This window comes from Fukomys damarensis, unplaced genomic scaffold (genome assembly GCF_012274545.1).
Source record: "Fukomys damarensis isolate Sample0158 unplaced genomic scaffold, DMR_v1.0_HiC HiC_scaffold_24, whole genome shotgun sequence".
Taxonomy (NCBI): Eukaryota; Metazoa; Chordata; class Mammalia; order Rodentia; family Bathyergidae; genus Fukomys; species Fukomys damarensis.
Genome location: NW_022900936.1, coordinates 38,639,608 through 38,657,284, shown reverse-complemented (window position 1 = coordinate 38,657,284; position 17,677 = coordinate 38,639,608). Strand labels below are relative to the sequence as shown.

At 33.0% G+C, this 17,677-nt stretch overlaps 1 protein-coding gene across 3 annotated transcripts in view; it reads right to left on the bottom strand.

Moving 5' to 3' along the window:
* Epha3 (EPH receptor A3) overlaps positions 1–17,677 on the bottom strand; it is a 353,550-nt gene that overhangs the window by 56,958 nt on the left and 278,915 nt on the right. For all 3 annotated transcript variants that reach the window (XM_033755902.1, XM_010602894.2, XM_010602895.2), the window contains exons 8-11: positions 13,335–13,437; positions 12,612–12,679; positions 8,380–8,505; positions 1,360–1,545 (exon numbers count right to left, since the gene is read on the bottom strand). In XM_033755902.1, the coding sequence (XP_033611793.1) occupies positions 1,360–1,545; positions 8,380–8,505; positions 12,612–12,679; positions 13,335–13,437 (483 nt within the window). The remainder of the gene's footprint in view (positions 1–1,359; positions 1,546–8,379; positions 8,506–12,611; positions 12,680–13,334; positions 13,438–17,677) is intronic.

Genomic DNA, 17,677 nt, shown 5'->3' with positions numbered 1-17,677 from the left:
TGCGTAAGGCAAACATGTGCTAGTAGACATTTAAAAGTTTATAAAAAGCACTGACATACAATTTATTGTTAACTCATTCAACATTATCCATCAATTCTATTTTACATAAAAACTCAAAAAATCAAAATATATTTCAATTATACTTGTGATGAAGGAAATGCCTTTTTAGTCACACTTAAGTGAGCATAGGTATTAGTGCCATTTGTAAAGTACTTTATGTAATGCTAAAGAAAACTAATATTGTGAAAAATATAATGAATAATGTCTGTTGCTAACCATAGAATATGTAAATATGGTGCCAGTGAATTATCCCCTAAAGGATGCCAAATTCCCTGCCATATGCTGTCTTTCACTATATGGAATTTGCTGCCAATTTCACTTATTCTTCATCCCGTGCTCCAAAATCTTGAGGATAAATAGTCCCAGAACATTCTCAAGAGGTTTTCATTGGGACTGAAGCCAAAAATCACAGATCAGCCTCTCAGAATCCCTTTTGAGCCTGGCTGGAGAAACCATCGTGGAAATAAATTCTGATCTCTATCATGGGCTGTAAGCCAGTTTCCCCAGAGCAGTCACGAATCCACCTGGGACCCTAGATCAGAGCTGTTTTAAATAGACAGAGAACCAAGAAAAAGGCCTCACTTCACTGTGATCCCAATCTTTACAGCTCAGAAGCATTCTCAAGACTCCTATAATTTTCCCAAAGACTGGGGAACAGAAAGGGTAAAGATTTGGGAGTTTAAATGAAGGTAGTGAACAATAAAGAAAAGGCAGCAAGCTGGGAGTTCCTGTTAAAATTGAGTCACAGTTTTTCCTTGCTGTCTTGAATACCCAAAAGTTCTCCAAAAATTCTTCTTGACTATCTTTAAGTTGAATATCTTTAAAAAGCCCAACATTTAACACACATGTGTATATATATATATATATATATATATATATATATACACACACATATATATATACATATACATATATATGTATAACTATCTATCTATCATCTATCTATATCATGTCAATATATTACTTGTGAAAGAAAGACATATTAATTCTAAACTTTAATTTTTGTTAGAACTGGATAAACGTGAAAAAATTAATGTTAATGGCAGTACTGGGGATTGAGCCTAGAGCCTTCACACTTAGCTACATCCCAAGCCCTTTTAATTTTTTATTTTGAAATAATATTGCTAAGTAGCTAAAATGCCTGTGCTTGACTTGAACTTGCAGTTCTGCTTGCTTCAGTTCCCAAAATGCTGGCACTGCAGGCATGAGACACTATGCCAACTCCAAATTCTTATGATTGGGTTTGAGTTTAAACAGCTTGCACTCAACATACACAGAGTATCTTAAGATTTTACTTACTTTTAGTAACAACTCCTTCTAGTCGAATGATGTTGGGATGATCAAACTGTCCCATAATGCTAGCTTCTCCCAAAAAATCTCTCCTTTGTTTTTCTGTATAGCCCACTTTCAGGGTCTTGATGGCCACTGAAATCTCCTTTTTCGAAGGAAGTTTTAAACGACCACTGCATACCTCTCCAAACTCACCTACCGGAATGCAGAACAACAAAATGTAAGGAATTACAAAATAAAAGAATCATTGGTGGGGAGCTACTGTTGCTTTTCAATATTTGCATTTCAAATAGTTACACCCTTCACCTGGAAGATACACACTATAGGCCTCCAAATGATTTTGGAAGATGACAGTTTAAAATTACATAGGCAACCTCAGGATAACCACATCCTTGTGGAAAATGGATCTTGTGAGAATTTCTTATATTTTAAAGCTCCACACTGTAAAAAGTGCAGAGAGAGAGAGAGAGAGAGAGAGAGAGTTGAAACTTCATCTGGCTGATATTTTACCCCTACCACTACCTCAGGTTAATCAGCAGGCCAGCCCAGGTATTATAAGATGAACATTGGATTAAATTTCAGATGTTTGTTAACTATTCTGTTTTTACTGTACTATAATTTAGCTTTATACTTAGACTCTATAAAATAAGATTGCAAATATCTGCTACCAGTTCATTTTGTTGGAGCATTGGGATATTGCATTACTGACACACTCTATAAAGTTATCTGCACTTCTGATGAATAATGATAATATAACTGTCAAATAAAGCAGTGTGTCTCATCTAAAGAATCATTGTGGAGCTCTTTGATTTGATATCCTTAATAAAATATTATAAATGGGAAATTTTTGCAGAACTAATTGAAACTAGAGTGTTGCTGATTCTTGAATATTCTAACCTTACTGATTTAAAATCACCTAGAATTAGATATGAACTACATTTCATACACATTATTGTGGAAAAATTTTGCTCATCATTTTTTCATAAGAATTTAAGTTTTCATTCATTTCTCTTAAGGTCAAATTTATTCCCTTTGAGGAAGTAGAGAAAAAAATAACAGTGACTGCAGCTACCTTATCCCTTAGGATTTTAAGGAGAACTGGGGAGTAGAAGTTGAGAATACGTCCTTGCAAAATGGGAGTATTACAGCCATAAAGAATGAGAAATTAGATTCATTCATAGGAAAATGGATACATATTGAGGACATACTCCTAAGTGAAATAAATAAGTCACATTTGTAAATACCAAATAGTTTCTCTGGTGTGAAAAACTATAATAGTACATAAGATCCTAACGAGATAATTGACCATGTGAAATAGGAAGAAAAGGGCTAAAGTTGTAGGGAAAGTGGGAAGTTTAGGGGAAAGGTAATAAGGGAAAAGAAAAAAATATGAGAAAATGAAAAAATAGAAATAAAGTTTTTGTAAACAGGGAGAGGAGGAGGGGGTGAAGCGAGGGCAGGGACAAGGGGAAAAAATGAGAACCAAGACCTGTCTTGTAAAGGTACAAGATCCCAAATACGAATCTACTGTATACCTGAAATGTACCCATAAACTTAAAACAACAACAACAACAACAACAACAAAAATGGAAGTATTAGAAGTTATAACATGATGTTAGAATTTGTAAGCAAGAGAAAGAATTCCTTTCCCAGGGTTTTCTGAACACTGCCAGAAAACTCCAGCTCTTTTTCTGTAAATATTGTTTGAAAAAAAATTATACATAAAAAGCTTTCCATTAGGAACTTGATCATTTTCTGAAGGTTCTACTACTATCATTAGTTAACATGGTATAAAGGACTACACTTTACGTTTAAATACCACCACATTTAGTGACCTATAACCTATCAGTTCGCAGGAGAGAGAGTACAGGGCTGTGATTAAGCGATTAATCCTAGAGGCAAATTGCTCAGAGTATAATCTTTGCTATTATTTAGCTTTGTGATTTTAAGTAAGTGTCCTGACCTCTCTGTGCTTTCTTTTCTTTATCTACAACTGGGTGCACCACTTGTTTCTCTAATGATGTTGCACAAGGGGATTACTCTATGTAAAGAACTCGGAACAGTGCCAAACACATGGTGACTTCTAAATTTCAGTTACTATTTACTTCTCTGCGCTCAGAACCACCTTAACAGGCTTAAATTACCTACCTCTTAAGAGTTTCTGTTCAAGATCCCAATAATTAATGTAAATGTGCTGTACATCTAAAATGTACCAATAAAATCAATAAAAGAAAAAAAGGAGGGGGGCGGGGATTTAGCTCAGCGGTTCGGTGGCCTGCCTTGCAAGCGCAAGGACCCAAATTCAATCCCCGGTACCAAAAAAAAAAAAAAAAAAGTTTCTGTTTATATTAAATTGAAAAATGAGTATAAGAGTGTTTTTTAAAGTGCCAAGTGCTGTGTAAGAGATAGTATTAACAACTTTCTTGTCAGCCTGGACAAATATTTGTAAAGGAGAATGTTTCTAAGAGTACCTGACAGGTGAGATTAAAGGTAAGATTCCATATTTTAAGTGAGCCAATAACAGGATATTTGTCCTAAGTGGGATCCCTGGACATGTGTACATGTATAGCTACCTTCAAATTTTGTAGAAATGGTATTTCAGTAATGATAAATTTTAAATATTTTAATGTGACTACTTCATCAGATAAATACTAGAAATGGTCATCAATATATAAAAAAGTAATTCAGTTCTCTTTATAATAATTTAAAAGAATTACATTAAGAAAGTTGACAAAGACTGAGCAAATATAATTTCCTATCGCTCCCAATAGCCAAGTTTTAAATTTTTTCCGATTAATTTTTCACGATTTTGAAAGGAAATGTGGATTTTATCATTTCTAACAAAACCTAGTCATCAGATGCTAATAGTTTAAATTTTAATAAGTATGGCATTTTACTTTACATTTTAAATATATGTGTTTTATGAGAAGGAATGGTATATTTTAATTTAAGACACACAATGTAAAAATTACAGATTTTTAGGGCTGACAATATAGATCAATGACAAAGTGATTGCTTTCCAAATGCAAGAGCCAGATTTGTGTCTCAGCACAATAAATACATGCACAATAGGTAAGAACTTAAATAATAAATAAATAAATACAATTTCCTCCACTTATTTCTTTTAAAATAGAAAAAAGTCTACTTGTGTTTAAATAGAATGATCACCTTTCCACATTAGACTCAAATCCTATTCTCCTACAAATTTAGTAAGAGAAACATAATAAAATCCATATTGAACAATGTCTGTGAATCAGCTAAGTATTCTACACAAATTGTGTAACCTTACCCTAACAAAAATTCTACCAAAAAAAGGCACAATTGTGATTGGCAGTGTCTAGAACTGACTTTGACTTTGGAAAACGAAAGACTTAAATTGTAATTTCTTACTTTTGAGACCACAGCCCTTGAAATTGTTAGCTTCTTGTTGTTTAAATGTTGAAATAGAGCTAGTAATACCTATTTGAATTTGATGACAAAGGTAAATGTCACATGACTGAAAAAAATGGTTAAAAGAAGTAAAAGGAATTTTAGTCATTATAAATTTCTCACTAATTTAAATTTAATTTAGTGAGTTAAATCATGGGTCAATTTTAATTTTCCATTTACATTATAAGTATAATGTTTCTGGGCATATAATGTATAAATGAAAGTTGCTATAACATATATCTACATAAAAACTCTGTCAGAAAAATTATATAGATAGATATGGCTAATTCTCTCTATTATATATATAAAATATATATATGGAAAAAGAGAGAGAGAGGGAGACAGAGAGACAAATTACATTAACTACCACTGGCTGAAAGAGTTAGCCTAAGAATGACAGATATGGAAGACAGTTACTAATCAATATAGTTTAATTATTAAACTTTTATTATAACTTTATTTTCATTTTCAACAATTTTATTAAGATATAATTCATCCTCATAAAACTCAGCCATTTAGGAGCATTAAATTATTTTTAAAACCTAAAAAGTTTGTATAAAGTAGGTAACTGCATTGACAGAACAAGTTTGTTACATGAGACTGGGGTGTAGATCAGTCGTAGATCACTGTCCAACATGTAGGTAGTCTGGATTCAATCCCCAGCCATTTGCTTTGAGGTTGGCATGAGTTGATTATTGTTGTACCTATCTCAGAAGTGTGTACAGACACATTAATTATGTTAATATGCATTCTTTCAATGTTACAAAAAAATATTTACATATTGATAGTTTTAAATTTTTTGATTCCATATTCTATCTTGGTAATATCAAACCCTCTAATGTCTCAGCAAGGTAGCCTAGAATTCAGTGTGTATATTAAGTTGAATACTTACAATTTAAGTATAGCCAACCTTGAAAAGATACCTACTTACAAAGGCACAGTGTATTCTTTTAATGTGGAGAATAAAAAGACTGCCTGCAAAGCCCCAGAAATGGGCTATTTGTCTAATTCTTGATGAACATGGTTGAAGAATGACAAATCAGATCTGATAAAATTTTACTCATCATCAAAAATTATTCAGTGATTCTTATAAGACTTCCCTTTAGCTCATTTATGATACTATTTTTAATGTGTGAGCTTTGTTTCATAACTGCGTTTTGGATATTTGCCTCTGTCACTGATATCTTTTATTAAATCTCTTACCGATGCAGAAGGCCAGGAATTTCAAGTGCATAATGGTATTTGTCAGGTCTTCTGGGCATTGGATCAGCATCAGTGACTTCTTATTCTTCTCCTTAGACTCCAAGTGAGTCTGAGATGCAAGGCCTGTGCTGCTTGTGTTACTGCAGTTTCCACATTAGAAAACAGTGCCTCTTATGAGGTAACATTAAAACCAGTTGAGCAGAAGACTTCTGCTCTCCAGGAGCAGACCACACACCAATAAAACAGTGATCTATATGTATCTGTTTTGGCACTAAGTATAGGTATGCAGTGAATGTGTGTACTTTCAAATCTTTGTGAAAAGAGAAATCCTAAATGAGTTCCTTTTTATGAGCACAAGTTTCACATTATAACAGTATTGAAGATAGGTAAGTTAATTATATATCTTATAGGCAATTAGATATCTCAGGAAGCCAACACAGCAAGGAGCCAACATGGAGGACAATCAAGACACATTCACTGAAGAGAAACTAGAAAGGAGAGAAACTACTAAAACTATGTGCTTCCCCTGGGTGTAAATAGCAGTGATTGATATTTTAATAGGTTTCAGTCACCTGGGTAGGAGGCCAAGGTTTTAAACCAGTCTTTCCCCGAAATACCCCTGATCCCCACCCTTAATAAAAATCCTTGTATATGTTTGCTATGTGACTTGCTCCCGCATTTGACCCCCACTTAATCAATATTACTTGGGCAACTGGCTATACTTATACTCTTATTGTTTGGTCATGGTTTGGCTCCAACTCATGACCACCTTGTAATTTTCCATTGGGTGTTACAGTTTTGTCCCACTTTGTACCCACCTTACTACATGGCTTTGCTGTATAAAATATCCTTGAAAATTAGGGTGAGCAGGCAATCCACTTTCTAGTGCCCCTTCTGTCTCTCCTAGGCAAAAGCTTTCTTTCCCTCAATAAATTTTTCCTACTCTTAACCTCCGTTGTTCATTCTTCTATTTTAGAGAACACGAACTCACATTTCAGATGTCTAGCAGGCTTGGGAGTTACATCTCTTCCCCTATATCAATATTACCTGCATATGTGAGTTGGTAGGAGGATAAGACATTAAGAAAATTAGAAGAGAAGCTTTAGAAAATTAACATTTTATTTGGATAATATGAATTACTCAGATTGTCCTGTTTGCATACTAATTACTGATTGAATTTTAAATACTACTTTGGTGTACAGAAAAATAGAGGCAATTACATGCATATTTGTGTAAAGAAGCATCAGTCATAAATATATAAATATAGCACTTGCATAAAATGTGATCTGATAGGTTATGCATAATTCAATGAGTTAATTTCTCAATCTATCATTCTAATTCCTGCATGAACATAAGAGTTTGGTTTGTCTTTGAGAGCAACCTTAAAGGTTGTAATAACTGCGTAAAACTCTTTATTGTTGAGCATGGTTCATTTTTACTTTTGAATAGTAGCTTTATTGCTGTATATGCTGTCATATATTATGGGTGTTTATGTGTTCATGTGTAAGTATATAAAATACTATTATTTAATACATAAGAAAATTTTGTTGAGAAAATGAAATTTTATTAATAATTAATTAATAATAAATGCAAGAATTTTGTTGATAAATCTATGATAGAATGATTGAGGAATGAAATATAAAATTATTTATATAAAGACAACTTGAGCCAGGTATAGTGACTCACGCCTATAATCCCAGCACTCAGGAGGCTGAGGCAGGAGGATTGCTGTAAATTCGAGATGAGCCTGGGCTACATAGTGAGTTCCAGATCAGTCTCAACTACATAGTGAGACCCTGTTTCAAAAAACAAACAAACAAAAAAATTAACAAAGACAACTTAAAATAAGTAGTCCATAAATGCAAAAAAAAAGAAAAAAGAAAAAAGAAAGACAAAAGGAAAAAAATAAAGAAAACAATAAGTAGACTATATCAAGTCCAGGAAGTATTTTAAAATAAAATAATTTATGTTATCTAAAATATCTATACAAAATAGTTGTGGATGAATTTATGTATCAAGTTTTTTCTTTGTCATTGTTGTTGTTGTTGTTCCAAAGAGGATTTTTAAAACTGAAAATTGAATATCTCTCTTACTTGACTTGATTAAATTGAGGCACAGTTTTATTCTGGTATCCCTATTTAGACTAAAAGTTTTGTGATACTTGATCAGCGTAGCCATGAAAAGATTGAGCCACTGTTGCTTCCACCTCTGAAATTCAATTAATAAATGGCAGCCATGGTCTGAGAGCCTGTTAAGTCTGGCACCTTTGAAATCATTTCATTCCATTATATACTCCATTTATTTATTGCCTGCCTTTGGTCATTAAAGCAGAAAACACTGTTTCAATTACAATATAGTTAGGCTTGGTGTAACTAGTACACTAGGTTGGCTACTTACCTGCTCCAACTACTTTGTCAATGGATATATTTGTGCCATCCAATTCCTTAGCAAACTCATGAATGGCTTGTGTTGGGTCTTCATATGTATGTGGGTCAACATAAGTCCTGAGTCCTGGAAGTTTTACTGTTCAAGGGAAGGAACAAAGACATCATTGCCATGTGACTTATTAAACTTTTATTGAGCAATTGTTATGACTTAAAGCTAAAAGAAGTCTCCATCCCAATAAGGTATGCTGACCTTTAAATTCACTCATTACTTTATTCTGTGATATGACAGAAAGGAAGATGTTGACCTAAGTGTTGAAAATGTTAAGAAAAGTTCCCCATGATAACACCTTAAAAGAAACCGCAATGATTTTTTTCTGCAAAGACACTAGAAGAAAAATGAATGTACTAGAAAGCAAATCTAAAGAAGAAAGATAATTCAGAATTTCAATAGGCCTGATTATTACAACCTGTAGCTATAATATTTTATGACATTGTACATTTCAGGTTCTATAAATATTGTAGTAACATAATATCTTTCATAATGCAAATAAAATGATATAAATACTGTATTTTCATCAAGCAATATAGGGGCTATATTATAGGCAAATTAATTAAATGATACAAAATGGCATATCTGCTGTCTGATACTATATCTTGTTTATTTACCTTCAAAATGAAAAGCCTCCACTGGAATTACATATCTAGTATAAGCTGTGAGTGTGTATATATGTAGGTATGTACTATATACATATACCAGTTCAGTATCTCTCAACTGAAATCTCCTTGTGAAAGCTATTCAACATAACTCAAGGCAACATAAGTGTTGTTTACGTGCCAGGTATCTTGACTGTCTACCTGACTGGATTAAGAGACTCCAGGAGAGGAGATTGTGAGGAGTTCATAGTTCCATGGGGCTTTAGGAAGTGAGGCCTAACTGGAAGAAGCAAGTCGTGGGGAAATGGCCAGGCACACAATTGCTAATCTCTGGCACCTTTATTTCTGGCTTTTTCTTCTCTGCTTCCTGGATCCCAGGAGTTGAACAGCACTTTTCTGCCATTCAGTGATGCTTCTGCCTTGGAACCCACTGTCCATGAACTAAAGCCATAAGGCAAAAAAGCCATTCCCCCCTTGAAGATGTGTACATCAGGTATTTTGTGCCAGAAATTGGAAAGCTGACCAATACAATTTACAAACTTATTAATGATACTCAGAAGTTAAGTTCTAAACATAAATCGCAAAATAATTATTTTATGTAAATCTCTTTTATATTATTGATTAAATTATTCCAAAGTGCTCGGTTAATGACAGGACTATTGCTCTAATTGGTATTTTCACTGATAAGAACACTTATTTCCAATTATTAATATTATTGAATCCTCCTGGCTTGATAATTTTGATTCATAAATGCCATTCATTTTATCTAACAGATTAATTTGCATACTTCTTTCTCATAAACACTAATTCTTTTTACAAAAACAGCAAAGTCATTCTTTAATGTAAAGGTCTACTATACTTTATTACTAAACTAAAATGACTTCTAACTATCAGAATATTTACACTTAATACAAAAAACAGATTAAAGAATGCTATCATATGTTTGTTGCCTTGGAGAAAAAAAATTTAAATGCAACCTAAGTTACTCAAATATGTTAGTAATGTGTTAGTCTTTTGTTGAATCAATTTTGTTATAATTTAATAAAAACTCATTTCACACTAATGAGACTATATCATATTTTTATTTCCCTATATATTAATTATGAGGAAACAAAATCTCACATTCTCCTCCAAGTTTAAAAAATAAAATTTTAAATACAAAGTAAAATGAATATTTTGGTAAATAATTTCAAAAGTTTTACCTTGGTAAACTTCAGAAAACCAATTTGAGGAAGATTGGTGGAATCAGAATTCATAGAGTTTGAAAGGAGTTGTTATAAACAGTGACTTTTAAAAAAGGGGGTTTCAAACATGCTTTAGCATTAACAATCAACCAAAGAGAATATGTGTATTATTAAATAATCTTAATGTTACAGGATTATTCTCTATAAAATAAATTATATTATCTTTCATTAATTAAAATAAGGTGAATTGCTTTTGTACCTACCTCTAATGTGTGACATTTGAGGGAAAAAATACAAATACAAGGATTCCTTTCCACCCCCAGGTAAATAATGGTTTTTTTCACTGTGGGGAGCTTTAGCTGCTGAGTTTTAACTGCTCACCCCACAGGTTCCAGGAATCAGAAGATTCTGTCTATAAGGCACATAATCCCTTCACACCAATAATTAAGGGCAACATACAGAGTAACTGGGCTCTGTCCTGAAAACCAGATAATAAACACATGCACATGTGTTAAGCTGTACTACTTTACAGCTCATTTTGTGCAAACACAATAATTTATATTTCCATTTTATCAGCATGAGTTGCCCTAAGGAGAGCAAAAAATGTAAATAGGTCCAGGCAGAGAGGACAAGGAGACATGGTCTTAGGAGCTGAAACACATTTCTTTCCTTTTGAAGCAATATTATAGGATTTGTAACAAGGCTGAAGGGAATAGTTCATAGCTACAGCTTTTAAAATAATACCAAATAGTCTGAAATAAACCAGCTGTTGTATGGAGAGACAGAAATTTTATGACATGCTTATATGTTACTTTATATTTTCAAAGCTAGAATAAAATGCATTTTTTCCATCATAAGGACATTGTGCATTAAAAAAAAACAAAAAAACAACAAAAAAACCCACGTTTTAACAAACTCCACCAGAACAACCAATACCAAAATAGACTGGGGAGACTACTCAAAATTGGCACACAGAATTTTGTCAAACCTCTTTGTTCATAAGACATAATTCCCATAAAAAACAGCTACACCATCATGGCCTTGCTCTAAAGACAATATTTTCACTTTTTGTCTTCCTAACACTTTCCTAACTCCACAAGAATATGATGGCCATAATTTATGCATGGAGATGGTGACACAGTATTTTTCTCTGTGTGAGCCCAGGAAAATTAGCATCCTTTAACTTGTTCATTCATTCCTTTAAGCCTTTGCTTTGGTAGCCAGATTAACCTGGAGTGATCTGTTACTGATATCGGGCAGGTAGTACCTTGGCTTGTGAGAGCTCCTCCATTGTGACTCTCCAACTAGATGAATAAACCCACAATACTCCTGCAAACTCTCGCATTGTTTCCACCTCACATCAATTTACATTTTGAAAAATATTTCTCTCTTCCTTTCTCACTCTCTCTGTCTCTGTCTAGCCCTCTCCACCCCCCACTTTTTTTTGATTCTATATGCTTTCTGCATTTTAACAAAAAGTAAATTGGGATTTATACTTGAGTTATAACCAAAAACCATTATTTTTAGATGCATATCCAATGGCTAAAAGGAAGTTCAATGTTGATTTGAAGACAATTTTCAACGGCAATAGTGAATGCCAAAGAAAGTAATGACTACAAGACCACATTAATTGTATTGAGATATTTTGGAGCACATGAGCCTGACATTAGCTTTTTGTACTAATTTCCATAAGAACATGCTATTCCTTTTAAAGCCACTGATTCATAATTGCCACATGGGGCTGAGCTGTCTTTTGGAAAAAATAAAACACCTGGAATGATTTGTTTCACTAGTACAAAAAAAAAAAAAAAGTCTTCTTACTAAATGTAAACATTTTATTTTCTAAAAGAATATTTCTTTTAGAAAATATTAAAAGGGACTAAATTGATTGGTACTAAAAAGGGGAGGAAAAGTGCTGGCTTTCCTACCAGCTGGATATCATGTAACTCCAAAACAAACAGTTTATTCTAAAGACTCTTTCCTGGTTGGTTGACTAAATGGAGAAGGCGTTTCACATAAACAGAGGTTGTTTATATTTACTTGGCAGTTACAAAGAGAAAAGTCTCCTATTTAGATTTCAGCAAAGGACTGGTAATAAGGAAATTGATGACACGCTTTGCATTCCAGCCATGCAGAACTGACTACAGTTCATACTACTCATCATGTACATTATTTGAATATAAACCACAGGTTTCCCTTCACATTCTGTATGCTGAAATGTAGCCATGTAAAAATTACTTAATGCAGAGGCATGAATTTCCTTCTCCTTTTAAAATAAATTTAATTTACCCAATTTTTCCATAAAACTACTTTTGAATTCTCTTTATCTAGGGGAAGTTATCCAACTATAAATCAAGAATGGCTAAAACTAAAATGTTGAAACAAAACAAAGTTTAGAACTTACAATGTCCATTCCCAAAGTGAAGTCTTTTTTCATCTGCACCATGTTTTGCCTTGTTATAGCCACAGAACCTAGAGGTAAATCAAGAGAAGAGAGAATATGAGATTATACTTCAAGCAATTATATATGTTCAAAATATGCAAGGCACAAAATATAAAGCTTGTTTCTCAAACAATTAAATGCTTTAGTGAAAGTTTATTGGCTTCATATTTTCTAAATCTTCAATGGAAAACCTCTTTTCCTGGGGACCCTGGAAAACTACCTAATGAGGAGACATGTAGAGTTGCTTCCCCACCGAGCAGACCCCTCTAGTTCAGTTTTTATAATGGCCTTAGAATGTGTTTATAGTATTTTTAACAACTACTGTTAGAATGAATGAAGGTAAAGTCTCCATTGGTAATGATTACTGCAGGGCGGTGTTGACCATGTTTTAGGTGAGAAAGTGTCAAGGTAATCTGGGCTGATTCGAAGAGTGAAGGGATAATTGGAAAAAGACATAGAAACTAGTAGGGTCAAAAGAGGAAAGTGGATTGTAGAGGGTGGGGGCAGAAATTGATGGAGGAGGAAAACCAAAACTAAGGATGGAGGGGAAAAAAAGGACCCAGAATAAAATTAAGGCATTTTTATTTGTTAATAAACTTTACTGACCACTCCAAAATTTACCAGCAACTAAAGGCAGTAAGGAAAGCAATAATGAAAATACACAATAAAAGACTGTGAACTCACCTCCCAATCAAAACATAAATGACGACAGTGAGGAGAATAATTGCTACTGCGGCTGAAATGGCAATCATTACCACTTGGCTATTTTCACCAGAGATGGAGAAAGCTGTGAGACGGTGAGAAAAACCACAGAAAGGACACACATTACCACATCATGACGAATGTGAATACGGCACACCTTATAGGTTAAGTTCCCTATTTTATTTTATCTGAAAAGTGATTTAATTTTTGCTATGATGTTGAAAGCTCTTTTTTTTTTACTGTAAAAACACCCCAATGATTATTTTTGATTTTTTCCCAATTCATAATTAAAAATAGTATTTAAAAATAGAGCAACATTGTTTTGAATGGTCAATGAACAATCCTCAGCTGTCTATTGAAGTAAATAGGCAGTTTCTGTTTGACAAGAAACTCACTGGATAAACCAGAAGTTATCAGGTGAATACAGTGAACAGATAACTATTTCCCAGTACAAAAATATAAATCCTTTATAATTAAGCTTATTTACAGGTACCAAGATATACCATATAAAGGTACAAGATCCCTGTGATAAATGTAACTATATTGTTTGCTTTAAATGTACCAATAAACTTAAAGGGGGGAAAAAGCTTATTTGGCCTCCAGTATCTGTATTTATTTTAAAAAGTGATATTTCATTTGCCACAACATGAAAAACCTTGGAGGAAATCATATTAAGTGAATTAGGCTAGACACAGAAAGACAAATACTTTGTGTTATTCTTTATATCAGGAATCTTAAAAAGTCAAATTTATATAAGTAGAGAAGAAATTTGTAGTGACCAGAGTTGGGACAAGGGTGAGAATGGAAACCAACAAAAGGTACAAATTTTCAGTTTTCAAAATCTATTCTGTGGCAAAGTGAACATAGTTAATAATAACCTGTTGAATATTTCAACATGTTTAAATGACATTAACATATTTAAAGGATCTTATTTCACAAAGAGGCAATAGATACAGTGATTAGCTTTATTAGTCATTGTCCTATGTGTACATCTATTAAAATTTAACATTGTAAGCCGGGAGTGGTGGCACACGCCTGTAATCCCAGCACTCAGGAGGCAGAGGCAGGAGGATCGCTATGAGTTCAAGACCAGCCTGGGCTTCATAATGAGATCCAGGTCAGTCTCAACTACATAGTGAGACCCTGTCTCAAAAAACCAACCCCCCCAAAAAAAACGCTTAACATTGTACTCTGTACACATGCACAGTACATCTCTATCTTTTGGCTATAGATCTTTGACTAATTTGCACAACTTGCTTATCCTAGTGTCCCAGGAATTCTTCATAAGCATCTAATAATAAGCTACCTCACACTACTCATTTGACATATTTTAATAATTTATAGAGGTTTTCAATTCTCTGTTCATTTTGATTAGCCAATTTATAAAAGAAAGCTCAATGAAATGGACAGGAAAAACACTACAGGAGAAAGAATTCTGTTTCTTTTTCTGTCAAATATGGGATTTAGATTTCTCTATAGTTTCGTTCAGCTCTAAATATACATGAATTGTAGAGAATAAAACCCAAAATCAAATTAGATCATTCTTGTTACTAAAATTCGTAAACATTTGAATGCATAATTTTGATGTACTCTATAATTATAATTTAAAGTGGTATATTGCTAATCATTATAAAAGTTTCATTTCTTCTAATTTCAATTTGAATTTATTTTCCTACAAGCGAACTCTTCTCATTGTTCCTAGTCACCTTCCATTTTAATCCATCAGACAAATATTGTGGGCTTTTTCTCATTAAAGAGTGGTTACAGTTATGAGCTCATTTTAGTCAGGTGAAATGCCTAGATTTATACTTGTGTGCTATGTGACATAAATTGGGTTGCTTGAAGATTAAATGAGTTACTATGGCTAAGGTGTTGAAAACAACAGACACATAGCAAACTCTGAATAAACATATATTTTATATGATTCAGAGGTACAAAATGTGCAAAAGTACTCTATTTCCTATGAAATTCTGTATCTTGGCATACACAGTTTTCCATATAATGAATCTATTGTACCTTTGACAGGCTGCTTTAGTGCACTATATTAATAGGGTCCAAAAGATTCAAGTTGATGTGCACTGTTTAGAACCAATGAAAGGCAGGTGTGAGGCATTCAGGAATCATAATTTAATTGTTCCTGGGCTCATCTTCTTGGATAGTAATATTGAATGGAATTCTCCAATTCCAATGTCTAGCTTTTGCAGAGTTTTATACTTTCTTATCATTTGAATCTTCAAATTATGAACTATTTTATTAATTACAAACCACACACATATATACTGCTATGGCATCCCCTCCAAAAATTCATGTTAGCACCTTAAGTGCTAATGCAGTAATAATGGGAAATGGAGCCTGGTGGGAGGTGTTTAGGCCATTGGGCTCTGCCTCCATGAATAGATTAATGCCCATATAAAACAGGCTTGCAGGTGTACATTTGCTTTCTATAATATTTCTATCTTATGAGCACACACTGCTTATCCCTTTTTGACCAACCACCTTCCATCATATGGGGATACAGAAAGAGGGCCCTTGACAAATGCCAGTGCCTTGAGTTTGGACCTTCAACTTCCTGAGTTGAGATAAATAAATTCCTCTCCCTCAAAAATTACCCACAATCAACTGTGGTAACAGCCCAAAATGAACTAAGCCACGCACACACACTTGAAGGCTCACAGACACATGTACTCTTCATCCTACATATTGACTACTTGCCACATCAGGTAATATTTCATTCACTTTATAAATAGTAAATAATTTAATCAACATCAATCTATAAATCTACATGAGTTACACATATGATCTCCAATTTCCAAGTAGAGAAATTGATGCACAGAGCATTTAAGAAACTTGTCAAGGTCATTCTAATACATGTACATCCGCTGCAAATTCCTCACATTTAATTTTTACATTATTTTTTGTTTTCTTAAATACAAAGCATAAACCCTGGATTCAGTTTTTGCTCACTGAAAGTTTGTGTGTGTGTGTGTGTGGTGTGTGTGTGTGTGTGTGTGTTACTGATCAAACCCAGGGCTAAGCAAATGTCCTATGTCTGAGCTATACTGAACTGTTGTTTTCTTAACTCACATAAAGAGGCCTTATTAAGAGTCCATGCATAATTTTTACCTCAGGAATATCTTTAGCAAAAATTTACATTAAAATTTTGGAATTTGTTGTATATTGTGTAAATATACTTATTAGAAAACAATATATGCTGTTAGTATCATATAATATTACATGGATATTCTAAATCCACACAAACATTATATTTATCGAATGGTTATTTGACTTTCTCACTCCTATGATGCCTAATTCCCTCCACAAGATATCATAAATATTTGCTTTACTTCTTGTGTGATTTGGCAACCCTCATACCATATCAAATACAGATTCTATTGTTGTTGGTGATTCAAATACCCCTTTTTAAATTTGAAACATTCAGTTTGCAGTTATTTCAAATGGGTAAGCCTTCGCAAAACGTACACATTGCAGAAAGATATATTAATGTTAAGCTTTAATTAAATCTTATCAAGACATTTAATTTTTAAAATTTATTTTAAACCTGGTTTACAATGACTTTCATGAGATTTAATTTTTCATTTCTAGTATCTTCAAAGAGTGGCTTCTCCATGAATTATAAGAACATTAGGAGGATCTTTAAAATGTAGATTTATGCATTTGAGGATGGCAGTTGTCCTTTATGTAAGTGAATTGTGATGGTTCTTCTGTGAACTGATAAATTCCAAAAACATTGCACTCTTAATACCTTGCTGAAGTTACAATTCATTATTATAAGCAACATTCCTAATTGACAAAAAATTCATAAAATATGAATTCCATTATATTGAGTTTTTATCAATTTTTATCAGTCTTGAATGTTCATATTAGGTAACAAATTTGGACATAAATTAGCTTCATATGAATGATAATGTGATTTTATTTAAGAAAAAACATTTAAAAATAGAGAATATAGATACTTCAAAAAATGGCAAATTAGACTTGTTAACAAATTACTACTAATTTTTTCTTCAGTGGAGTATTGGATATTGCTGGACCCATCCAAGATAATCTGATTCTAAAGGGCATGCATCATTTACCTTATTCCTAGGCCTTTTTGGAATTGTGAGTTTCAGGTGTAGAAATCTGTTAGTGACTTCTATTTGTCTATATCAATGATATAGACATACAGATAGGAATATATATATATATATATATACATCGATAATAATTCTATATATTTATATATAGAATTTTCCTATTAAAATTATGACACATTCATTAGAGATAGAATTGGTTTATAGCCTATAGAAAAGATGATCTTAATCATT